The 25,176-nt window shown below is 41.2% G+C and overlaps 2 protein-coding genes across 2 annotated transcripts in view; one reads left to right on the plus strand and one right to left on the minus strand.

The window, feature by feature from the left end:
• LOC149271118 (serine/threonine-protein phosphatase 4 regulatory subunit 4-like) overlaps positions 1-14,127 on the plus strand; it is a 49,453-nt gene extending 35,326 nt beyond the window's left edge. Inside the window, exons 7-26 of the mRNA XM_089507607.1 lie at positions 1,480-1,553; positions 2,688-2,794; positions 3,804-3,911; positions 7,955-8,076; positions 8,351-8,473; positions 8,797-8,960; positions 9,061-9,180; positions 9,275-9,352; positions 10,350-10,433; positions 10,653-10,835; positions 11,027-11,132; positions 11,512-11,659; positions 11,798-11,942; positions 12,100-12,141; positions 12,231-12,305; positions 13,025-13,094; positions 13,202-13,286; positions 13,420-13,509; positions 13,839-13,891; positions 13,982-14,127. Coding sequence (XP_089363733.1) covers positions 1,480-1,553; positions 2,688-2,794; positions 3,804-3,911; positions 7,955-8,076; positions 8,351-8,473; positions 8,797-8,960; positions 9,061-9,180; positions 9,275-9,352; positions 10,350-10,433; positions 10,653-10,835; positions 11,027-11,132; positions 11,512-11,659; positions 11,798-11,942; positions 12,100-12,141; positions 12,231-12,305; positions 13,025-13,094; positions 13,202-13,286; positions 13,420-13,509; positions 13,839-13,891; positions 13,982-14,127 — 2,123 coding nt within the window. The remainder of the gene's footprint in view (positions 1-1,479; positions 1,554-2,687; positions 2,795-3,803; positions 3,912-7,954; positions 8,077-8,350; positions 8,474-8,796; positions 8,961-9,060; positions 9,181-9,274; positions 9,353-10,349; positions 10,434-10,652; positions 10,836-11,026; positions 11,133-11,511; positions 11,660-11,797; positions 11,943-12,099; positions 12,142-12,230; positions 12,306-13,024; positions 13,095-13,201; positions 13,287-13,419; positions 13,510-13,838; positions 13,892-13,981) is intronic.
• A 3,624-nt stretch (positions 14,128-17,751) lies between these two features.
• LOC149271119 (protein Z-dependent protease inhibitor-like) lies at positions 17,752-22,327 on the minus strand. The gene is made up of 4 exons (XM_089507608.1): positions 21,643-22,327; positions 21,105-21,378; positions 18,784-18,931; positions 17,752-17,943 (listed from the first exon to the last, which is right to left on the minus strand). Exons 1-4 carry the CDS (start codon positions 22,325-22,327, stop codon positions 17,752-17,754), a joined length of 1,299 nt encoding a protein of 432 aa, XP_089363734.1.
• Between the last annotated feature and the right edge of the window lie 2,849 nt (positions 22,328-25,176).

The raw sequence follows: 25,176 nt of genomic DNA on the forward strand, positions 1-25,176 counted from the left end.
ATTGAGATGGATATCAAGAATTTGTGGCTTGTCTGTGGCCCTCAAGGACTGGAGTTATATTTCTCTCTGAGCAATAAATTGATGATGGGTCCATAGTGATGGGAGTGATAAAGGGCGATTGGAACACAGGAGTGATGGGAGTGATAAAGGGCCATTGGAACACAGGAGTGATGGGAGTGATAAAGGGCCTCTGTATGCCTATAAAGAGATTCCATTAAGCCAGCTACAATAGTCATTTACAACATTAACCCCGTCTTTGCTGGATTTCTGATCCATTTCATGTTATTTTAATGGACAAAATCTGCCTTTCTTTCAAAAACGAGGAAGTTTCCAAGTGACCCCAAACTTTTGAGCGGCCTTGTAGATTTTTTTATTGAAGGCAGAGAAATGAGACGTTCTACCAACCTGTGTATTTTACCCACCGGTGGAGGGACGCGCAGGTTCCTTGCGTTTTTATCTTTACAGACTCATCATTCAAAGTCTTTCGTTTGTCAGATTGATTTTGTTTTTTGGTCTAAAGATTTTTTTTTTTTTCTGAGCATAAATTACTTTTCTCCCAAATCGAAAAGCTGGCTGGGTTCACAGCTGTCTGATTGATTCAAGAGCCCTCAACGGCACGTCTGCAAAGCAGTAATTGACTCAAAGGCGGACTTAGTGTTCCTCTGAGGATGTGTTGGGTTGAAACATGTATTCATAATAAATACCCCGAAACAACAACCTTAAAACGAATTGCTTTGTTCTAATGTCTTGGGCTTCTTTTATTTTCCGGAAGCCTGCACCCCAGCCTCGGTGTTATTACGGGTTCACCCCCCAAAAGAAAGAGCCACTAAGTGCCAATTGGGTGCTTCTTATAGCCAACAATGAATTTACAATCTATTTACTCTCATGCTTGGAATCCCTTCTTGATATTTCAGTTGACTCATTTGGCCCCAAAATGAGGTCCTAAAATATTAGCTCATTCCCCAGTAATCCAGGCAAAGTATTTATTTTATTTTTTTTGTTTAAAGATATTCAAAGACTAAAACTTTCTTATAGCAACGGAGGAACCCAAAGCAATTTTGACGGCATCTTAATGTTTCATCCGTTGATTTTTTATTTTTTTTTGCGTGAAATAATTGAATGGTTTTTTTTATTCTTAATAACAGCGGCACATAATTTACTTTTTTTTGGTCTTTATTTCTTCCATATTTTTCCAACCTCACTGCCGCTAATTTTTAAACATGTTCTAGGCAATAGCAAAAAAAAAAAAAAGGGGAAGGGGAAGGTTAAAAAAAAGTGTGTAATTCTTCATTTTTACCCCAAAATGCTCTCTTTCTAGTACATAATTCAAGGTCTTGTGTATGCACAAGAGGGATGAATAAACCGATGTGATTTGCTTTCTGGGGCTTTTACACCGGGCAGATTAGGTGTGTGATGTATCGTTGAATGTGATCCGACGCTCTTTCATTTTTATTGCCTTTGGTCCCTTTTATGAGACAGGTGTTAGCAATGCTTGGCTGGATACCCTTCTGTGCGTTATCGAAGTTTTGCCAAAGGAGACCATCAGACACGAGGTAAAGCCACAAAGCGCTCGGCATTCTAACTAACGATTACACCTTCATTTATAGCGGGTTCAGCACGAAGCAGAGAGCAGACCCCCTTTATTCCCCGGTCCGTGTCACAATGTATCACCATAGCAAGGTCTTTTCTTTAATACAAGGGACTGTATATCGCGGAGAGCCTTGCCAAGCGACCGAGCCGGTCACACACAGGAATGTAACCTACAGACAATTGCTATACAGGGATGCAGACGTTACAGCCCAATTTTTACGATTCTAGCGAAACATTCATTCTTACTGCGCTGAATGTAAAACGAATTCCAGATTTTTCTGGGAAACCGCCTCTGCTAGCCGGGACTCGTGTGGTTAAACCAAAATAATTTGTTGCCATAGCAGAAGAAAGATCTTTGCGTGTAAATGTTTGTATATTATCTTCACGAAACCTTTCAGGGCACAATAGGGCTGTTTTTGTTTAATTATGTTTTGTCGGGGCTGCCGCTTAACATCGGAGGGCGCCATGAAATCAGAATTCACATCGCTTACCGGCGCTCGTTATTCTCAACTGCAGCCCTTTCCGCTCAAGGGTATTGAGGTCGTTCGGCCTGTTTTGAATCACATAAATCCCCGAGTTGCACTTGTAATGTGACATTGAGAAGATCATGCTTATAAATGGCAATTGTGGTGCGGAGTTCTAAATGTGGAGCAGTTACCATGGCAACCCAAAGACTGTACCGGCTACTTAAGCTGCGTTTAGCAATTTGCTGAATGGTGGATCTGTATAAATATCGCCCCTTGGTTTAGACCGATGGAACACAGCTGGGGTGTATGAATGAACGAGTCTTCATCGCCTTGTGTTATCATAGCAATCGTGAAGCTTAGACGCTGCGTAAAAAAGGTTCGAACGATCTCCTGAAGAGATCTCCTTAGCTGCTAATGTTAGGAAATGCACCACTGTATTAAAAACATCATTTTTAGCATCTCTACTGGGAGCTTGGTAGATACAGGGAACAGCTTCCCAGAAGAAGTGGTAGAGGGTAATGGGGCCGATCTGCCGGCAGATCCTAGGTTTCTATGTCATGTTTATATCGCCCGTTGTGTCTTCTCATCGGTTCATCTCGAAGCTCATTTCGTTTTTGCTTTTCCGTCCAGATTTTAAATCCACTTGTGTCGAAAGCTCAGCTTTCCCAGACGCTGCAATCCCGTCTCGTTAGCTGTAGGATTTTGGGGAAGGTGGCCAATAAGTTTGAAGCTCACATGTAAGTAGAACTATTGAGTTTTCACTCGCGGTCCCTATTAAAGGAGAACGATCTCCTCTCCTGTGTCGCTTCATACGCTACTCGCAGGGTTACAAGAAACGTTAGTCTGTCTCGGGAACAAAAGAAACAATTGTTTGTAAATAACATTCAAATGTTTACAAACAAAAGATACTTTGCCTTTTCCATCATTATTATGTGTCGGGTTTTTTTTATACAAACTTTCTTTCTGAGAATAAAATCCAAAAACCTCGACCTATAAAATCGCTCTGTTTGGTTTTTGAGATGATTTTAGTAACACGAGTGCATTTAAATGAACATCCCCATATGCAAATTATTTCCCACGGTGCACTTCTCCCGATCTTCTTCATTGAACGCTCAGTCTGTATCGTCTTAAGTCACTGAAACGTGTTCCGTAACCATTGCCGATGTCAAATGTGCCGCTCATAATGCCCTTTCCATGCAACCACCGGTTTCCAATGGCAACTAGTATAAAAACAGTTTTTTAAAAACTTAAAACCACCTTTTTTTTTTTTGCAGATTTGGTAGATTTGCAAATCTAAGTAGAATTGAAAAGCCCAATAGATACAGGGGGTGACACATTTCTTCCGCCTGAATAAGTATGTTACACTTTAAACCCATTTAGTTAATAAGCCCCTGTCCTATGACTATGTCCTGTTTATATCGTGACATTTAATATCATGCGTAAATTATTTGCTTTGCCTGATTTGGTTGATGACTTTGCACGTTTGTCCCCTCGGCCCTGGAAGAAAGATCTTCGTTTGAAAAGAAATGATGTTCTTCTTCTTCACGGTCTTGTAGAAAGGGAGGGGGGGGGGATTTGTAACATTGTAAAATTTTATTTATTCATTCACTTTTTCTGCAACAATTCTATGAAGAACGATTCACAATCCTCAGGCTTCTAGGAGTGGTTTTAGAGGAACGTATGCTGGGAATTACAACGTAACAACAACGCCGATAACACATTGTTTCATTAACCCTTTGTCTTCAGAGTAAAGCGAGATATTCTCCCGCTGGTGAAGTCTCTGTGTCAGGACGTGGAGTATGAAGTGCGCTCCTGTATGTGCCGGCAGCTGGAGTTTATCGCGCAGGGAATCGGGTGAGTAACACTAGAGATAAACTATCCAAGGTGTTAAAAGGCGAAGCAACTTATGCTGCAGAATGTTACTTCTTTCTTTGTCTAGTTCACAAGGAATGAAATCGAAACATTCTTCTGTTTTCTTTATTAATATTATTATTATTATTATTACTATTTTATTATTATTTCTCTTTTATTTATATAGCGCCAACAATTTACGCAGAGCTTCTTACAATACATATATTCACGTGGGGTATGACAAGACTAGACAAACCGATACATTTAGACATGGAGAAATGTAGGATTTGTACAAATTTTAATTTTTAGTGAATTTTATTAAGTTCGTTTATTCATACGATTGTCCAAAAACCAGCAGGAAGCCCCAGCGATACAAACGGAGAAAACTCACTGTTGAAATACAAGTTTTTTCCTCGCTTTCCTACTTTCTTCTCCAGCAATATCGACAAATGAAACAAAATTTTTTGGTCTACATACATAAATCTAGTAGATTTATACCATCAAGTAGAACCCTGTAGGGGGCAGCGGTGCAAACATTAACTGCGGATAATAATTATTATTTAATTGCCAATAACTATCATTATTTATATTGCAGATAAGCCATATAATATAACTATTTATTATGTTAGCAGAAATATTTCCTATTCACTACCTGAGGCGCAAAGCGCTGCTTTTTGCTCCTCGTTTTTTTAGGGAGTTAACCCCTAAGGCAAGTGACGGGCACAGCGTCTAATTAAAGTAATCTCTGGTGGAACGAAGGTGCTGAAGAATTCATTAAAGGACTGCCTGACTTTGGGAAGTATCAGACAGATCTGTTTTTTTTAAATAGGCCAACGAGGCAAGTCGCAGAAAAAAAGGCATCTCTAATTAGTGTCGTAAAAAAAATAATAGCTATTTTGAGTGCGGCGTTTATTACAAGTCTCGCTTTTACTTAACCTTTTCGGTTCGCTACCTTGAGAAGTATTGTTACCCCATTTGTTGCAGTTTCGGTTAATTGTCTCTGGGACTTGGTTTGTAGAATGATAGTGGATTCTGGGTGTTGGAGTGCAGAATGATAATGGATTCTGGGTGTTGGAGTGCAGAATGATAGTGGATTCTGAGTGTTGGAGTGCAGAATGATAATGGATTCTGGGTGTTGGAGTGCAGAATGATAGTGGATTCTGGGTGTTGGAGTGCAGAATGATAATGGATTCTGGGTGTTGGAGTGCAGAATGATAGTGGATTCTGAGTGTTGGAGTGCAGAATGATAATGGATTCTGGGTGTTGGAGTGCAGAATGATAGTGGATTCTGGGTGTTGGAGTGCAGAATGATAGTGGATTCTGAGTGTTGGAGTGCAGAATGATAATGGATTCTGGGTGTTGGAGTGCAGAATGATAGTGGATTCTGGGTGTTGGAGTGCAGAATGATAGTGGATTCTGGGTGTTGGAGTGCAGAATGATAGTGGATTCTGGGTGTTGGAGTGCAGAATGATAGTGGATTCTGAGTGTTGGAGTGCAGAATGATAATGGATTCTGGGTGTTGGAGTGCAGAATGATAGTGGATTCTGGGTGTTGGAGTGCAGAATGATAGTGGATTCTGGGTGTTGGAGTGCAGAATGATAGTGGATTCTGGGTGTTGGAGTGCAGAATGATAGTGGATTCTGGGTGTTGGAGTGCAGAATGATAGTGGATTCTGGGTGTTGGAGTGCAGAATGATAGTGGATTCTGGGTGTTGGAGTGCAGAATGATAGTGGATTCTGGGTGTTGGAGTGCAGAATGATAGTGGATTCTGGGTGTTGCAGTGCAGAATGATAGTGGATTCTGGGTGTTGGAGTGCAGAATGATAATGGATTCTGGGTGTTGGAGTGCAGAATGATAGTGGATTCTGAGTGTTGGAGTGCAGAATGATAGTGGATTCTGGGTGTTGGAGTGCAGAATGATAGTGGATTCTGGGTGTTGGAGTGCAGAATGATAGTGGATTCTGGGTGTTGGAGTGCAGAATGATAGTGGATTCTGGGTGTTGGAGTGCAGAATGATAGTGGATTCTGGGTGTTGGAGTGCAGAATGATAGTGGATTCTGGGTGTTGGAGTGCAGGATGATAGTGGATTCTGGGTGTTGGAGTGCAGAATGATAGTGGATTCTGGGTGTTGGAGTGCAGAATGATAGTGGATTCTGGGTGTTGGAGTGCAGAATGATGGTGGATTCTGGGTGCTGGAGTGCAGAATCATAGGGGATTCTGAGTGTTGGAGTGCAGAATGATAGTGGATTCTGGGTGTTGGAGTGCAGAATGATAGTGGATTCTGGGTGTTGGAGTGCAGAATGATAGTGGATTCTGGGTGTTGGAGTGCAGAATCATAGGGGATTCTGGGTGTTGGAGTTTTTTAATTTTAGTTTTTCACGTGCAACTGTACAGCTCTGCAAAATATGATGGCGCCATATTAATTAATAAATAATAATAAAAAGTAAATCCCATGTTATGTAAACAAAGCAAGTCATACATTATGTTTATTATTATTATTATTATTGTTATTATTATTATTATCCCTCCTCTGCATCATAGGGGGGCTTTCTTTTTCCAAGTGCTTTCAATAAACTGTCACCCTAATAATGTCCCAAACCCCCCTTTTTACAGTTTCCCATTTTTAACCCAAGCCATGCATGTGAGATTGTTTGGTATTCTTTGCCACGTTTGACAGGCGAGGCCCCGGACACCTTCTTTGTGAATTGTTTTTTATGGCATCATAAAGTTCACCATAATACCCAAAATGTTGAAGTTTGCGCCCCCATCCCCACCTCCCCCGCGGGCCGCGGCACAGGCGTTACTCCTCCACGCGTTGGACGTGGGATCGAAGAATCCACTCGTTTTTATAGATGAGTAAACATTCACCTTGGCCGGCTAACGACCCAAAATGACAATAGTCGCTAAGAGAGGAAAGAGAGCGGAAATCCGAGGCTATTGGAATGGTGTAAACGGAGTCTGTAACGCTGCGGCCCCCCCCCACACTGACTAAGAAAAGCATTATCCGCTCAGCGCGCGATGAGCCGGCCGTTTATATAAAACACAATGTCACCCGCAAACGTATTGAACGCGTGACGAAGGGATTCACCTTCACTGAGCTCGGGCGCCCTTGGAGATCTCACCGGAAGCTTATGTCGCATATGATCAGCGATAATAATTTTGAGGTTTAGTACAATATTCCCCCCCCCCCATCCGGCCCCCGTCTAGTCGCCCGTTTCTCCTGCTGTAAAGACATAAACCGCAATCAGTCGTTGGTCTCATCTTAGATTCAGGAGCCGTATGTCTATCCCATGCATGTTTAATACCCTCACTGTATTACCCTTTACCACCTCTGCTGGGAGGCTGCTCCACTTATCTACCACCCTCACAGTAAAGTAAAACTTCCTCTACATCTCAGTCTCTGATCCTCTAGTGTTAGATTCCGGTCTCTTGTTGTAACTTTTCTCCTCCTTTGGAATAAACTTCCCTCTTGTGCTTTATAAAGTCTATTTATGTATTTAAATGTCTCTCTCCTATCTGCTCTCTTCTTTCCTCTGTCTCTCTCTCCCATCCCCTCTGTCTCTCCTCTGTCTCTCTCTCCCATCCCCTCTGTCTCTCCTCTGTCTCTCTCTCTCCCATCCCCTCTGTCTCTCCTCTGTCTCTCTCTCCCATCCCCTCTGTCTCTCCTCTGTCTCTCTCTCCCATCCCCTCTGTCTCTCTCTCCCATCCCCTCTGTCTCTCCTCTGTCTCTCTCTCCCATCCCCTCTGTCTCTCTCTCCCATCCCCTCTCCTCCGTCTCTCTCTTATCTCCCCCAAGCCAGACACATCGAGATCTTTCTGGGGCTCTAATTTTAATAAATACAATATATATTCCTAATGGTTATTTATAATAATGCCGCCCTAACCCCCCTCCAGATTGTAAGCTCTCCCGGCAAGCCTTTTGTCCCTGATTTATTTGGTCTGCGGTTTAGCTGTATTTATCAGCGTAAATAAATGGCATTGAATGTTCTAGGCAGTTGCCGTCGGCTCTCGCTCGCTGTCGGTGCTTAACAGGCCGTTATTTTGCAGGACAGAACTTACAAAATCGGTGGTCCTTCCCGAACTCGTGGAGCTGGCCCGGGATGAGGGCAGCAGCGTGCGCCTGGCGGCTTTCGAGACGCTGGTGAATCTGCTCATTATGTTTGATCACGGTACGGCTCTTATCAGTTCCTTCCTTCACTGAGGGTATCAACATCTTGGGGGATGTAATCTCAAATAGGGGGGTACAGCCCGGCGTGACCTCTTGTGACCAGGCTGCTTTCGGGTCTTCTTCCTTTCATATCGACCTCCAGGCCAGGTGTACAACCATGTGTCACGGAGTGGAACACGGCACTCATGACTGCTTAACCCTATCTTGACTCCACTTAAGCCCGTCACGTGCCTAAAAAAGTGGGTTTTTTTTTTTGTTTTCTCGCCCCTTTCCAGATGACCGAAGCCAGGTGGTCCTCCCTCTAGTGAAGTCATTCTGCGAGAAGTCCTTCAAGGCAGACGAACCGGTCCTGGCGTCTCTGTCTCTGCATTTAGGAAAACTTTGCCATGGCCTGCAAGGTAAAGCTGATGGGCATCGAAGGTGTAATCCTATGGCTGGCGGGGGTGTCTGGCTTTCCTAGTGATGTCCCGAGGGGCAGGTGACGGAGATAAATACCCCCCCCCCCCAGGCTTTTCTAACACACTAGAAGAAGAAGCATACAAAGGATCCCAAGATGATATTACGTTACCAGTCCAAATTCTTCGGTTTAGACCACACGGTAGCCCTCCCTAGGAACTCTATACCATTGTTAATTATCCCTCTCCTGACCCAATAGTGTTAACGCTGGCCGCTTCGATGTTACGTATCATTCTAATACCTCGTGATCTCCGTGTCTTGCAAGGCATCTTCAGCCAGGAGCAGCAGATCTGGTTCCTGGACTTTTACAAGAAGCTTTGCAGACTGGGCTTACACCAAGAGAACGGACACAACGACAATCAGATTCAGAACATGGAGCTGGAGAAGAAGTACTTATCAGTGAGGAAGAACTGCGCCTACAACTTCCCCGTGAGTCCCACTCATCGGCTCAAGCAAAACAATGGGCATTTTAAGCCCGTGTCTCCTAAAAGGTGCGCTGAATCACGTCTTTTTTTCTCTCTTCCCATAGGCCATGATTTTGTTTGTTGGCGCTAAAAGCTTTCACATAGAGCTGTATACAACCTTCTTTTGTCTTTGTCACGACCCAGACATGCTGGTGAGATACACGGTGGCCGCTGGCTTCTATGAAGTAAGTTCAGACGTTCGCCTTTTATTCGGTGGCGATTGAGTTTGGTCAAAATGGACATTGAATCAGAGATTAAAGTTAACGTTTTTTTTGGCAGGTCTGTAAGCTTTTAGGGTCCAATGTGTATTTAATACACAAAGAGCTGATGGCCTTATTACAAGATGACTCCTTAGAGGTAAGTTACGTTTGGTGTAATACATTTGGTATAAAGGTTGTATGCGTTTCTGCCAACCCCATGCCATGGGTCGGCTACCCTACCAGGTGTATAGATAAGACCCCAGGGAGTCATAGTCTGAACTCCACCATCCTTATGTACATGCCGACACTAGACCGAGATCCCAGAGAGATGCCGTGGGCAGAGGTCCTCTTGGAAATGTATCATTAGGGTCTATCTATGTATGATTTAAGACAGAAATGAATCTTAGCACCTTCGTAAGCACCTCCTGACACCATACGCCAACACTCACACACAGTAATACTAATACCAATCTCTAACACACACACTCTACCACCAAATAGCAACTTACAACTTAACACAACACATACACACATATTCTAACACCATACACTTACACACACATTCACGCATTATGACACTGTACACTTACACATACATACACACATTATGACACTGTACACTTACACATACACACATTATGACACTGTACACTTACACATACACACATTATGACACTGTACACTTACACATACATACACACATTATGACACTGTACACTTACACATACATACACATAGCATCACTCTAACCCCATACACTTTCACTTACAGACACTCTCTTCCTCTCTCTCTAGCGGCTTGCACAGTTCTCCCTCCCCGTCTCTCCCACTTACCTCTTGCCGAGTCCTGTCATCAAGGCGACTCGTACTCTCTGTACCCTCTGTCCCTGTTTTTAGGGCATAATTGGTGCACTAAGCTTCATTTCTACCTTTAATCATAGCTCAAGTTACGGAAAGTGAGATGATTAGCACAAGCTGTGTTTTGGTTTCTCATTAAATGAGCTGAGCCTTTGGATCTCCTCTGACTCCTCGTGTTAATCCTCATTATATTTTCTATAACAGCTTTCACTCCGTTCCTTATAGAAACTGTCGTTATCATATATCCGTATATTTACAGACTTGAATCCTATTACCAGGGAGTTTTATTTCTGGCAGGTTATCGATGCTTTATTAGACAATCTTCCCGAAACTCTGGAGCTGATGGCAAATGGAGGTGAAAACTCAGGGCTTGAAAATAAGGTGAATATTCCCCATTTTTGTAAATTTAAATTGTGGGATAGATTTAAAGTATTCGGTAGAATATTTTTATTATTATTATTAACAGTATTTTTGGGTGTAGGCAGAGATCTAGTACGATGTAGCGGAGCGCCCTCGTGTGGCGTGTCAGGGTGTCCGCAGGGGCATTATCTGTGACACGGCCGCAGGACGCCCCAGCTGAGATCTCTCCTTCCGTTTCAGCTTCTGATCGTTCCCGACCTGGTCCCGGCACTGACCTCGGCAGAACAGAGAGTTGCCAACTCACTCAAATGGAGGAGCCATGAAAAACTAATACAGAAGTATTCCTGCTTGCCACACATCATTTCGAGCGACCAGATTTACTACCGCTTCCTGCACAGAATGTTCACCATTATTTTAACCAATGTAAGTCTAACGTAAAGAATATATGTATATTAGAAAGCAATTTACACGGGGAAGGTTTCCTGACTTTCCGTAATTTCCAAAGCAGGACGGTTTGAGATCTTGGTGGTTCTGAGGACTGGTCCAGAATAAGTGGTTTTTTTTTTTGCTTATAATACTGAAATAAAACCCAAAAGCCCCTTTCTCCTCTACAGAGTGTTTTACCCGTCCAGAAGGCAGCCGCCCGAACCCTGTGCATATTCCTGCGTTATAACCGCAAACAGGAGCAGAGGAATGAAGTCATCCAGAACCTCGTTGAACGTGAGTTTATTATCCCGGAGACCTGGAAACACTTTCTGTCATACAGCCCAATCCACGACACTTTATTATTAATGTATTCGAGTCAAATTGGTCATACTTGGTCCAAACTGCAGACGCACCAACAAGTGTTTCCAAGGTTGAGCGGAGACTCACATGCTGGTTTGCTTGTGGCTTCTGGGAGATGAGTTTCTGAGTGGCACCTCCACTGAGGACAACCTGGATAGAGAAGGGCTCAAAGTTCGCATTCTGTGAAGAATGTTTCAGAACCTTCCTTTGCACTTGCGCAGAATTCTGACCGCTAAAAGCCACGAAGCCCGTTTGTTTTGGGCCGACGTTCAGGTTCCGGTTCCGCTTACTCTGTGAACTCTATTCCTCTCAGAGCTCTGCCAGGGGAAGAGTTACTGGAACAGGCTGAGGTTCTTAGACGTCTGCGAGGACATCATCGAGCTGTTTTCCAAATCTTTCTTCTGCAAGTATTTTTTTCTGTCGGTTCTGGAGCTTACGAGTGACCCGGTCGCTAACGTCAGGTAAGAGAGAGCTGACTGCTTCACGCTGATTGCACCGCCTAGCGGGAAAAGTCCTATATATATATATATATATATATATATATATCTTTGTTACCCGAATTTGGTCTTCCGTATCTGGCGTCGTCTCTCACGTTACAGAATGAAGGTTTGCTACATGCTGCCGAAACTAAAATCTACGCTGAAGCTGCCGGCCGACAAGCACTTGCTGCAGCAGATGGAGCTGTGTGTGAGGAAGCTGTTGTGTCAAGAGAAAGATAAAGATGTGCTGGCCGTAGTGAAGCGGGTGAGTGTCTCCTGTCCTCCTTCTCGAGTTCCCCAGATGCAAACACATAACCTGCCCTGACATCATCTGATACAAAGTTACTTATGTAGAAGTTGTGGGTAAGGTTTAGGCCACCCCTTTCTGACCCAAATTTTGTTCATTTTGCCGTGTTTTGCAGACGGTGCTGGAGTTGGACAGAATGGACATGTCCGTGGATGCGGTAGGTGCCGACGCGCCTTTTAATTCACTTTATTTTACAAAGTTCTCCCTCCTGTTTCCTTATTGCTGTGTTTTTTTTTCTATCAAAAGTTCCAAAAACGCTTCTATGAAAAAGATTTGTTGGATCAGGAGAAGGAGAGAGAGGAGCATCTTATGCTGGAAATGGTATGTCACAGAACAGGAACAAGATTCTCTACAAATCCGGGATCCTTCTAAATATTAAACTGCTATCTGTACCTGCTTTGAAACATTTGCATGTGAGAATACAGATTTCAGAACAGCACCTTTCTTCACCTAAAATACTCATTCATCAGGGGCGTAACTAGAAACCATGGTGCGAAAACTGCCCCAGGACCCCCCAACTTCACCAGGGAGCATGTCCCACGGTGCCAACTTTCACCTAAACAGCTTGTAGGTGCCACTTTTGCCCTAAACAGATTGTGAGTGCCTTTGCCCCAAGCAGATTATCAGCGCCATCCTAACCCCAAACAGCCTGCCTGTGCTATCTTTGCTTGTCAGCGCCCCCAAACAGTTTATCCAGTCCGGCTCAGGTCAGGGCGTCCCTTTCTGAACGATTTTGAACTGGTACGAGGAGACAAGTAGTCACGGGGTCAACACGGGCCCCCTAGAGAGACGGCCCCGTGTAGTTACGGCACTGCCATTCATTTTTAAATATTTTTCAAATACAGGCACAAAATTAACTCTAAGAAGATCTTGAGATCGCAGATAGCATCAGAAGCACGGCTATCGTTAATGCAGCTGCCTTTGCGTTCTGCATTCATATCTCTTCTTCGAGTTTAAACATTCCTGCTACAGAGCGATCCGAGAGAAATGTTCTGGGGACCGGAATCTACAGACATGTGCTGAGTTCTTTGTCATTTCAGGAGCAAATCGAGAAGGAAAAGCAACAAGGAGAAGGAAGGTCCGGCAACGACAAGAATTACGATAAGAAGCGTAAGTGCGCGTTGTGCTATGCTCTCTAAATCCATTGGCGGGTATTCCAAGCGCACGTTAAGACCCACGTCGGCCATAACAGTTACTGAGACGCTCCTTTGTTTTAGGCAGAGACAGTAAAACAGGGGCAAGTTTACCAAAAAACCTTCCGACGGTGATCTCCGGAGGTTCTTCAAGCACACAAACCAGTGAGTACGCCATGTAAACGCGGCACATCGTTATTGGGAGTGCGAGTAGCGGTGCCACAAGCGCATAACCCTTTCCTTTTACATCGATGTATCCGCTGCCGGTAATTCGTCTCCTTGTTTTCCGCAGCCGGGAGCAGAGAAGGCGTGAAAAGCAAGCTGATCCGCAGCCAGTCGTTCAGTAGCCACGCCATCCAGCCGAAACACAGCTCTCTGGAGAAGTGTGCCAAGTACGTGCTGCTTAAAAAGCTTTCTTCACTAATCAAATGATTCAAATAAAATAAAAAAAAAGATCCGTTTATTTGTTGCAACAAAATTTCTTCGGTGTTCACGTAATTCCGCCCCGGTCCAGGCACCATCGCTTAAAATGCTTAAAATAATTAAAAGCCGTATTGAATTTCATCCCTTTTCTACCAATGATATGTTTCTTCACAACCTGTTTGTTTTATTATTTTATTTCCACCTGCATTAAATGTATTTTTTCTGGTTAGATAGTTATTAACCCCTTACTAACACTTTTTAATGTTTTTTATTTATTATTGTTATTATTTTTTTTTAGCAAAAGTAACTCTGTATTAGGTGTGGGGAAAAATGTTTTGCTGCCATTTGTAGGTAAGTCTATATTTTTTTTTTTTTAAATATTCACAGTGCAAAACCAAAAAAATGTCAAACGTTTATAAACCAATCTTCCTAACCTTCCAGAAGATTCTCTCAAAGGCCGTAGCGGCAGCGCCAGCGGAGCGGTGAGCTTCTCTGGATCCGTAGCGTCTTCCCGGAGCATAGGGAACTCGGCGGACCTGAAGTCAAACGGGAGCAGGGACCCCCAAGCCCGGAAGCTTAGCTTGTAAGTTTGGGGTAAATGAACGAGGGTATTGGTGTACAGCGCTGCGGAATCTGTCGTCGCTTTATAAATAAAGTATAATAATAATAATAATAATAATAAATCTGACGCAAGCTGTTCTGTAGCGTAGAGAAGCAACAGAATCCTTCTTCTTTAATGCCCCCAACGTACAAGGCAACTAAACAGAGGAGTTTGTCTCCTTGACAGAATATATTATTGTCTCCCGAGCTGTTTCGCACAGAAAATAGGAGCATTCTGAACAAAAACAAATACTATATGTAATTATCATTAACCCCTTAAGGACAACGGGTTGTCCTTAAACCCTTTACATGTAGGAGCTTTGTCGTGAAGGGGTTAATATTATTAATGACTTTTATGGTGTTTGTACATTATGATGTCATAAAGAATAATTTTCTACAGAATATTTTGCCAAAGAGGGGGGAACCCCAACATTTATACAGCCAGCAGCCCCTGGACAGAGATTCCGAGTGTCCTTTTCCACCCCGATCCCGCCGTATTCCCTATAGCAGGGGCGTCCAACCTGCGGCCCTCCAGCTGCTGCAGAACTACGTCTCCTATCCTCCTCAGCCAGCCCCTTAGCTGCCCTATAGTATACACAGAGAGGGGTTCTAATTTATATATATATATATATATATATATATATATATATATGTATGTATATAATATAATATACAGCACAGGATTATTTGGCGCACAGGATTTTGGTAAAAGACCTGCTTTAAGCAATAATAATGCCTTAAAATGTTTTAAAGTAATTTTAATTTGGAAGGAAATCACCTTTTTTTTTTTTCTTTGAACGCAGAAAAACCCGGAAATCAAAAGCTTAAATCATTCATCCAGTATCCCGGCAAACCAAAGAAACTCGTGGCACGTGGAGGCCGAGAATGACCGGCGCCTGGGTTTTTAAACACGCTCCTCGAAACGCTATGACGTTCCCGCGCCGCTCGTCACGACGACGGAGGAATCAATCACGTCTCTCTATCGCGTATCCTCTGGGAGAGCTGCTTCCCCGCTCCGGGGGGGGGGGGGAGACCAAGTGCTGAGCAACGCGTCGCCAAATGCGTTTCCCACCACTTGTCGCTTTAAGGAATAAACCTCGCTGCGTGGCTTTCTGTGCCCTTCAAGCCTTGGAGACTACTATTTATTGCACAGTTTTCTTAAAAAAGAAGCTATTTAAATAGAAAAAAAGGCAAATATATATATATATATGTGTTCGGCAGTAAGAATACTATGCAGAGGCGCGTTGTGATCACGGCAATGGAATTCCGCGAAGAGCACAAACTCACCCTAAAAGGACGCCGTGACGGGGGGGGGAGGGGTTTGCAAATATATTTTCTAAAAAAAAAAAATATTTCCCTTTATTCACGAAACTATTTTGTTTTGTAAATACTTTATTTACCACTTTTGGAGTATTTCAGATAGTATTTTCTCTTTATCTAGTGGTTTCAATGAATGAATTTAGTTGTAACCGTTACCGCATAACGCTTTTTACACCCTACATGCCTACGTTGACATTCCGCTTTTTCTATTTAAACGTCCCTGATGCCGTTTACAATAACACCGATATATTTGTACGGAGCTATTGTCAGCTTCTTTATTTGCAATGAGATAAGAATAAGTATATTCGTATCAAAGAGGTATTTTATTTTCACGGTAATCATATTAAAAAATAAAAAAAATATTTAAAAAAAAACAAGAAAAAAAACAAAGGTGGATTCCCCCGGGCGTTTCGAAGCGCGTGAACATGATTATGTGACACATCGCAATGCATGCGTGATCGCAGCTAAGTCTTTAGCCCTGTATATTTCATAATTAAATGGTGACAAATGCGTTTTCCGAATTGTCTGTTTTTAATTCAGCATAAACACTCACAGATATTTACATCACATTCTGGATCTGAACGCGAGCCGATGACGATTTGGGTGATTTTAAGGGGGTTTTTTTTGTAAATATCATGGAAACCGCTATCTATACCTGCCATGAAACATTTGCATGTGAGAATACAGATTTCAGATCAGCACCTTTCTTCACCTAAAATACTCATTCATCAGGGGCGTAACTAGAAACCATGGTGCCCTGGTGCGAAAACTGCCCCAGGACCCCCCAACTTCACCAAGTAACATGTCCCACGGTGCCAACTTTCACCTAAACAGCTTGTGAGTGCCACCTTTGCCCCAAGCAGAATATTAGTGCCATCCTAACCCCAAACAGCCTGCGTGTGCCATCTTTGCTTGTCAGTGCCCCTTGTCAGTTTTTTTGTAAATATCATGGAAATGGAGTAGTTTGATAAGCACAGGAAGGAAATTTCAAAGGAGGAGAAACGTTATACGAGAGACCGGAAGAAACACTAGAGGATCAGAGGCCGAGATGGAACGGAAGGAAGTTTTACTTCACTGAGAGGGTGGGAGATAAGTGGGCAGCGTTTAGGTGACATGGGATCAGATACAGACCTCAATTTTCACCGAGTTGTTAAAACACATGATTTCTGCAATGTTAACAATAGATATTTACAGTAAAAACTCCATTGATGATAATCACAGAGTACCCACTATAATTGTAGGGGGTGGTCATATATGTCAGATGTATGTAGTATTTTGCACGCGTTCTAATTGCTGCTTGATAACCGATATGTTTTTCCAGCTAAAGTGGAAAAAATATAATTATTGCTGACAACTTACTCATGAAACGATTCAGCTCTTTATATGGAAAGTCTCATCACCGATGAGCTGAAAGACCTGCATATAGCATATACCGTATATAATAATGTGTGACCCCTAACAGCAAATTTTATTCTATAGGTCCAGAATTATTTTAGTCCTGTTCAGCAAAATATTTTTGGGGGGACAAGGAAGTAATTTAAAAAAAAAAAAAAAAAGCAGACATGGAATCACACATATAACTTTGTTCTTTATTGTCTGAGAAAAGGAAACCTGTATCATTTCAACAACTCCCAGCACACTCAGCCGGTGATTGCTGACCTCGGTCTCTCGACCCAGATCTGTCTGCTGAAATAGGATGATCTCATTCTGCAATACTTTTGATTAACTCTACCTGCGTCATAATAATATTTTGAGTTATAAAATAGTGATAATTATATATAATATATAGTAATTAATACATTTTAATTAGAAAAATCAGATAAAAATGGCTCTAATAAGTGGGAATGGATTCGGCGGTGTGGTTTATAGGAGATGGTGGCATCCAGATCACTTTCTAAGGGTCTTTTTAATAATTAAGTCCATTCTAGAGATGATCGATGTCCGTTGGTAACAATTGTATCCTCGCTATTTATTAAAGCTTTGGAAACCCGTCCAGTCGGACCGTGGCCAGCTCAATGGCGACTCTCTGAAGGCCAACAAGGTTTATGACATGCATCTTAACGCGTTCAATTTCAGCCAGTCAGGAGAAGAAAATACACACCGTGTCCTCATCATGTATTTTTTTTTTATGGGAATTTGATACTCGGGGCCAGAGGCTTTAGGTTTGGAATATTAAGACCAGGATGGACGAGCATCCAATTTTAATTGTCATATCGTGACATAGAGTTCGAGTGCCTTGTAGCGGTGTTTCCGAAATAATTCTCTAAACACTTCTTTTCTACAAAAGTTATTCAGAACTTTGTTGGATCGACGACTCGTCCAATAAAAAGCAGCGAATTGCAGGTTTCTTCAAATATCATGAATAGGAAAGGGCGATCCACCCGGATAATAGGCGTCAGCATATATGGAATAATTTCCGCCCCTGTTACCGCAGATGCTTCCGTTCCCCTCTCGTCCACCTCGATCACAGCTCTTTGTGTTACCTAAAAATGGGACAAAATTGGAAGATTTATGTATTTAATCCAAAAAAAAAAGGTCATAAAAGGTTGCGTAACACTGCTTCTTAATGATGAACACCGCTTACTACAACATATCTAAAACACGGCAGTATCTATATGTGTGCAATTATTAACAAATGCATTAAAATATATTTTAATTCAATTTGATTTTGTTCAGACATAATTTTTGTTTATGCTAAATTTGTCATCTGAATAATCAGCAAATGATTTAGAATTTTGTTTCTAACCAAAAGATTTCCGTTACCGTCTTTCAGCCCAATAAACGTTCTATGGCGTGAATGAATAAAGTATAAGTGAGTGAATTATACTGAGAACGCTCAATGCTGTTTGTTGAGCTTTTGTTAATCTTATCAGCGGGGGGCTACATATAAAACAGTTTTTACGGTAATATTTCACTAGATGAAACGTCTTTAAATGTCTAGAAAAAAAATCTGTTAAAATTAAAATTTTTAATTATTTTAACACATAATACATTTTGCAAAGAAGAAATTCTGGTCATTGGTGTCCCTCTAAAAAACATTCTTTATACTTAGTGGGTTTCCTATAGGATTCTGTCTGTGTTAGATTGTAAGCTCATGAGCCGGGCTCTCTTTCCCTAATGTATCGAGCCGTCTTAGTCTAGACCCTTTGAATATAGGGACTGTAAAAAGCGCTGCAGGAATTGTTGGCGCTATATAAATAAAAATTAATAATAATAATAACAATAATAATATATAGAGGAAATGAATGCGCTCCGGTTAGAATGTTATGGTACATTAGAATGTTATACATTAGAATGTTGTACATTTTGTATTCAGTACTAACCTCCGACAGCCTCAAATTCCTCTCTTCTGTTAACCGAGTTAAGTTGGCTTTCCCTGTAAATATTTCTTGTATTCCCATTTCTTCCAAAGATGTCTTCAGCTGGTATTTTTGATCCAATTTAAATTTTGGAAAAATTATTTCTGTTTTTCTACAGGAAAAAAAATAAATAAATTATACATTTTGTTTAAAATGCATCCTGTCAAATGCAGCACGCAGGAAACAGCATGGCTGCTTCTGAATCAGGGTAAAACATCGTTCTTTTGGTATTTATGTAATAAATTAAATTATTACACAAATAACTGTTTTTGCAATATTAAATCCTCCTCTCGTGACATCATAATCCAGCCCCATATGCAAATTAAAACCTACATAACACAAGCTAGGCTGTATTTTGTATGCAAAAAAGCATATATTCAGCACAATTATTTGGAAGTTTAGATATTTGAATTAACATTTCTGTTATACTTGTGAAGCTTAATGGAACTGCAGCTTCTCCTTTAGGTGCCCCTCATTACATATTAAAATACTAAAAGTCATTAAATATACATTCCTCAGCAAGGCTGTCTGGGACATTTAAATGTCCCTTTAAACTTAACTCCCTAGCAGTGGTGTCGGCAGGGACGTGTGCCCCCCCCCCCCCTTTTTTGTGATAGACGTGGAGGAGAGAGGCACAGAGCGGTCGCTCAGGAATAACTTTTCAGCAACCACTCGGCGCCTCTCACTCTCCTCCGCCTCTCTCTGCCTTGGTTGCGGTGCCGGCATTTCATGCTGAGCGCCAGGATATGACGTCATATTCTGGCGCTCAGCAGTGAAGCCCCGCACACTGCGGCAGAACAGGGAGACTGAGGCCTCGCAGGACTTCTATAAGGTAAATGAACTTCAAAGGGGGGAGAGGGGTAGATAGGGAGACGGGGGGACTTATTTAGTTGCACGTGCTGTTTCCATGCGTTGTTTATTTGATCTATACCTGAACTACAGGGAGTAAGTAAAAGAGAGGTACGGTTTAATGAATGAGGGGACAAAGGGACTCTGGGGATGATTACAGGGGAGAGGAGCTCTCACGGTGCAGTCAGAAGGAGGAAAGACTGCACCCAGGGCTGGCCCAAGGCAAAATGCCGCCCCCCCCATTATCTACCCTCCCCCCCCATTATCTACCCTTCCCCCCCCCCCCTTGTACTTACCTTGCTTTCAGCAGTCCTGCGGCGAGTCTCCCTGTTCGGCACTCAGCATTACAAGCCCGCCCCGAGACCGAACAGGGAGCAGAGGAGAGAGAGAGGGGCGCCGAGCGGGTACTGACAGCTTGGTAAGTGAAAACCACTCGGCGCCCCTTTCTCTCTCTTTCGCTTAAAAAAAAAAAATTTAAAAAAAAAAGCGGTTGCCCCACTCGGCTCCATTGTCGGGCCGGCCCTGACTGCACCGACACTCACAGTCTTCCCCTGACCTGCAGTCAGTGTGGCAATTTTTTTTTTTTTTTGGTGTGGTAGCGGAGGGAGTGATTGCATGCTAGGGAGCATGGAGCGGGGCCAAAGTAAATTTTTTCACTATAAAATATATTGGCAACAGGTTCTAATATTTATATATATATATATATATTGGCAGCAGGGGCTAATATTTATATATATATATTGGCAGCAGGGGCTAATATTAATATTTAGCGGCAGCAGAGTCTAATATTTATATTCATATTGGCAGCAGGGTGTAATATTTATATATATTGGCAGCAGGGGCTAATATTAATATATATTGGCAGCAGGGGCTAATATTAATATATATTGGCTTTGGGGGCTAATATCAATATATATTGGCAGCAGGGGCTAATATTAATATATATTGGCTGTGGGGGCTAATATCAATATATATTGGCAGCAGGGGCTAATATTAATATATATTGGCTGCGGGGGCTAATATTTATATATATCGGCAGCAGGGTATAATATTTATATATATTGTCAGCAGGGTCTAATATTAAAGACTGAAAAATAACTGCCAGTTCATCTGTTATTTTTAAATCATATTTCAATCATAGTACATATTATGGAGTTAAAAATGCACGTCTAACGCATGTATATATATATATATATATATAGTGTATATGTAGCGCTTTATAATTATCCCCCTACTTTGGTCCCTGTCCCCCCCATTTGCCCCCCCCCCTAAATATGAAAGCTGGAGACCCCACTGGTCCCTAGTGGAGTCTAGAACTTGCTGGGTGAAATGATGTTCACAGATTAAAGGCATAGAACACGATAAGGTAATTAGCTAAATAAGCGAAATAATTAGCTAGATAAGCTAAAATAGGGGCAGATAACCCATGGGAATACCGATATTTCATCTGTCCCTGCCAAATATCCAACAGCTCCTTGGATAAGTTATCTTCTATGGTGACAAGGTCCCCGTCCTTTTCGGGAATGACCACGAGCATGTGCGCTCCTCCTTTGTATGGGATTTTCAGCACCGTACACGATAACGACTTGTCGACCATCCAATGGACTTTATCCATTTTATACATCATCGGCGCCGTCACAGAGTTATATTTGTCTATATAGAACTTTTGGTTCTCTGTTAAGTTTGGATTGAATGGATATTGCCATTTGCCTGCAGGAGAGAGAAAAAAAAAAGGAAATAATTAGAAATGTATCAGATCTTTTTAAATTTAGGGTTGTCTCGCTTCCGATTTTCTGGCCAAGTTATGGTTGAACGTTGTGCTGGTTGCCCCACATGGGATAACATAAGGTCCTATGTGTAGAAATACCCTGGGCAACCCAGTGTTTATGTTCCCCTTTTTTTATTTTGTTTTTGATGAAAATTATGAGATTTAATAAGAAAAACTATTGGAGAAGACAGTAGAGAGATAATTACCTTTGAACAAAATATAGTCAAGGAGAACAAGCTTGGCGAGCGGGTCAATGGAATCATAAAGCTGGGAAATCTTGCCCCTTGTCTTTTTATTGACGTAATCGTTGATGATATTTTTGGCCTCCTTGTCGTGGAAGTCGATATATTGATATTCCATGCTGAAGTACTCGTTGGTCAGGTTGTAGAATTCTTCTCTGATGGAAAAGGTTTCATGTATGAAAGCGAAGCTTCCAACGTCCAGGATAAATGCCTCGTTATCCATAATTTTTAATTTGGTTTTCCTGAACAGCGAGGGCAGTAAAAGAGGTTGTTCGTGGTTCTTAAATTTTTGTAAATTTAGACCATCTAGGATCTGGTCCTGAGTGAGCCCCTGGGTTCCCAACATTAGGGACCCGAGGCTGAAGGACACGCTGAATGGGGATAAGAATATGTTGTTATCATGTTTGTCGGCCATCTTCCGGTAGAGGTTGAATCCAAAATTGGTGTTCATTTCAGTCACGTCATGAACAGAGAGTTGAGCCGGAGGCTGCGTATGATTTAAAGGGACTGGATCTGTTACCGTAGAAGATTCGTTTCTCTCCCCATGATGGTCATGTTGTTCCTTTCTTGGGTTGTTGCCCCCTCCCTTAGTGGCTGGATTGCCCAGACACAGGGTAACAAGAAGAAGGACATGAAGGCTCCACCTCATGGTTAAACTTCCAGGGGTTCTCCTTCTGGGAAGCGAAAGGACACAGATTAACATCAAAACCAGCAATGGATGTGGCCAGAAAGGCAACTTTGTTACGCTAATTATAGCTGAGTTGGGACTTTAAAGGCTACAATGTGTGTTTTGTGTTATTTCGTTCATTAAGATCTTGATGAAATTATTTTAATCATAAATAACACACGCATTTGTTGCCGTTTTAATACGCATACTTGGGCTTTTTACGCGATGGAACGTCTTGGTGAACGTGAAGGACGGTCTTGTGTCTATTAAACAATCGGCAACAAATTGTTCATCCAAAAAGGGGTTAGAGCCAACGACTGCCCGTGAACAAAAGATTAAAGGAGGTGTTGATGGACGTTCTAACGGAACTTTCACTAGTTACACAAATAATGTCATCGAGAAGAAACTGGTGTGAGAAGACACGAGACGTAAACCAGCAGGGTGGCATTAAAGAACAATTCGAATTACTGAAAGCTTTGTGCAAGTGACATCCATAAGATATGAAACCCCTGGACAAATCCCAATCGACCTGGACCAATGGACTGTCATGGGGGTGCTTAAATTTTAAATATTAACGATTAGCTCGTTAAGAACTTTCTGTTGCCCATCTGTCTGTCTCTGTGTATCTCTTTCTGTCTCTTTTTGATGAAATGCATAAAATGGATATAGCCGTGCGTAACGTTATATACGATGTCCCGATAGCTTATGTAACGTTGTATCCTCTCTTTGGTGGCCCAATAAAAAGTTAGAACAACATTTGATGAAACATAAAGATAAGCATGACATCATGGCACTGATCCATTATTACATCAGGCTTAGCCTCTCTCACCTGTGTTCAAGTAAAGATCCCTCAAACATAGCATGTTAGGGATAGAAGATAGGTTTGCAAAGTCCCATTTTTGAGCTATTATGCTAAATGTCTGCCGACAAAACCACGGAAATATATCCTCTGCTGGACCCGGAGAAACTGTCTTTGCCTTTCTCGAGTTACTTGACATGCCTCTAGTCCTTTAAGACCGTTAGTGTCCATTCTAATAGTCTCTCCATCAGTTTCTCCCCCCCAAGTCTGAAATATAAGCTACAAAGTGTCTACATTCCGATAGTTTGGACACAACCCGATAATGTATATTTATAACTATAATTTACAAATAAAACAGAATCCTTACCAGTGTCCTCTTCTGTCAACTCACAGATCTACTAAACTGCCAAAGGTTAACGTCCAGTGCTGAGGGTCTCCGGCAAATATTTGACAATCCAAAGGATAGAACCGGTTGATTCTATTCTTGTATTTATTAACCATATTGTACACAAAGGTATCATCTAAAGCACACAAGGGTTTCCATATAACACCTACTCTCTAAAAGGAACATTGTGTTTCCAAACATCTAGATAAAAAGCTTGGTTTTTAATATCAACCCATAAGTGTGGGTTATATCTTCACATTTTGTAGAACATTGAGATCTGTGAGTCTGGGGGAAGAAATTTACCTTCGCAATCTTCACTTCCTGCTCTTCCTTACAGGTTCCACCTACCTAACAGGAAATGCTCATTAGAGTGTGTGCGTATGCTATGGATGTCCCCAGTTTTATTAAAAAGCTATAAATACTTGCATTTAAAAATTGGAATTTTACCAAATTCTGTTTTCGTGGAAAGTAATCATGACTTTTTAATATTTAAAAAACTTTACATTATAATAACATTAATTGTAGATGCACTGTTTAAAAACCTTACATTATATTAATATTAAGCATAAATATATTGTTTAAAAAAGCTTTACATTATATTAATATTAACTGTAGATACATTGCTTAAAAAATAAATAATAATAATATTAAGTGTAGATACATTGTTTAAAAAACTTTACATTATATGAAAACTTTACATTATATTACCATTAATTGTAGATACCATGTTTACTAAACTTTACATTATATTATCATTAATTGTAGATACCATGTTTACTAAACTTTACATTATATTATCATTAATTGTAGATACCTTGTTTACTGAACTTTACATTATATTATCATTAATTGTAGATACCATGTTTACTAAACTTTACATTATATTATCATTAATTGTAGATACCTTGTTTACCAAACTTTACATTATATTATCATTAATTGTAGATACCTTGTTTACTGAACTTTACATTATATTATCATTAATTGTAGATACCTTGTTTACTAAACTTTACATTATATTATCATTAATTGTAGATACCATGTTTACTAAACTTTACATTATATTATCATTAATTGTAGATACCATGTTTACTAAACTTTACATTATATTAACCTTTATAAACTTTACATTATATTAATGGAACCCACCTGATGTCTGCATTCGCTAGAACTAGAAAGCTTTCTGGAAACATCTTTACGGGAGGTTGTCTTCTTCTAGATCAACATACAAACTTAAAATTGATGGGCTTCTCTTTTATTTCCCATTTAAAAAACTACCATTCCTCTAAAAACTGATTTTATGGCCTCAATCCTTCTGGTTTTTTTTGTGCAGAGCGGCAGATCGCGTGGGCCGGACTTTACTCTTTAAATACCAATGGGACACCATTATATGTAATATGTCCATTTGCTCTTTGGAAAGACCAGACACGTTTTTGTACATTCACACAGTTACCTTAAAATAAGTATCTCCTTTTGAATTCTCATTGTGTTGTTGCCCTACCAAATGTAGCCAAGAGAAATGTTAACAGAAACATTACACATTTTTAATGTGAAATTTTATTTTCATGGAATATGCAGAAATATCTTTTTGAATTTAGTGAGTTTCTGCAGTTCTTAGTGGTTTTGTAGCTGGTCTCTCGAGCTTCT

This window comes from Sceloporus occidentalis, unplaced genomic scaffold (assembly GCF_023333645.1).
Source record: "Sceloporus occidentalis isolate IW3139 unplaced genomic scaffold, rSceOcc1.0.p SCAF_559, whole genome shotgun sequence".
NCBI lineage: Eukaryota > Metazoa > Chordata > Lepidosauria > Squamata > Phrynosomatidae > Sceloporus > Sceloporus occidentalis.

Coding starts and splice junctions, on each gene's coding strand:
- LOC149271119 (XM_089507608.1), bottom strand. CDS start 22,327: ATGAGGTGGAGCCTTCATGTCCTTCTTCTTGTTACCCTGTGTCTGGGC. Junction 21,379..21,642: donor TGACTATATTTTGTTCAAAG/GTAATTATCTCT, acceptor TCTCTCCTGCAG/GCAAATGGCAATATCCATTC. Junction 17,944..18,783: donor GGAATTTGAGGCTGTCGGAG/GTTAGTACTGAA, acceptor TCCCATTTTTAG/GTAACACAAAGAGCTGTGAT.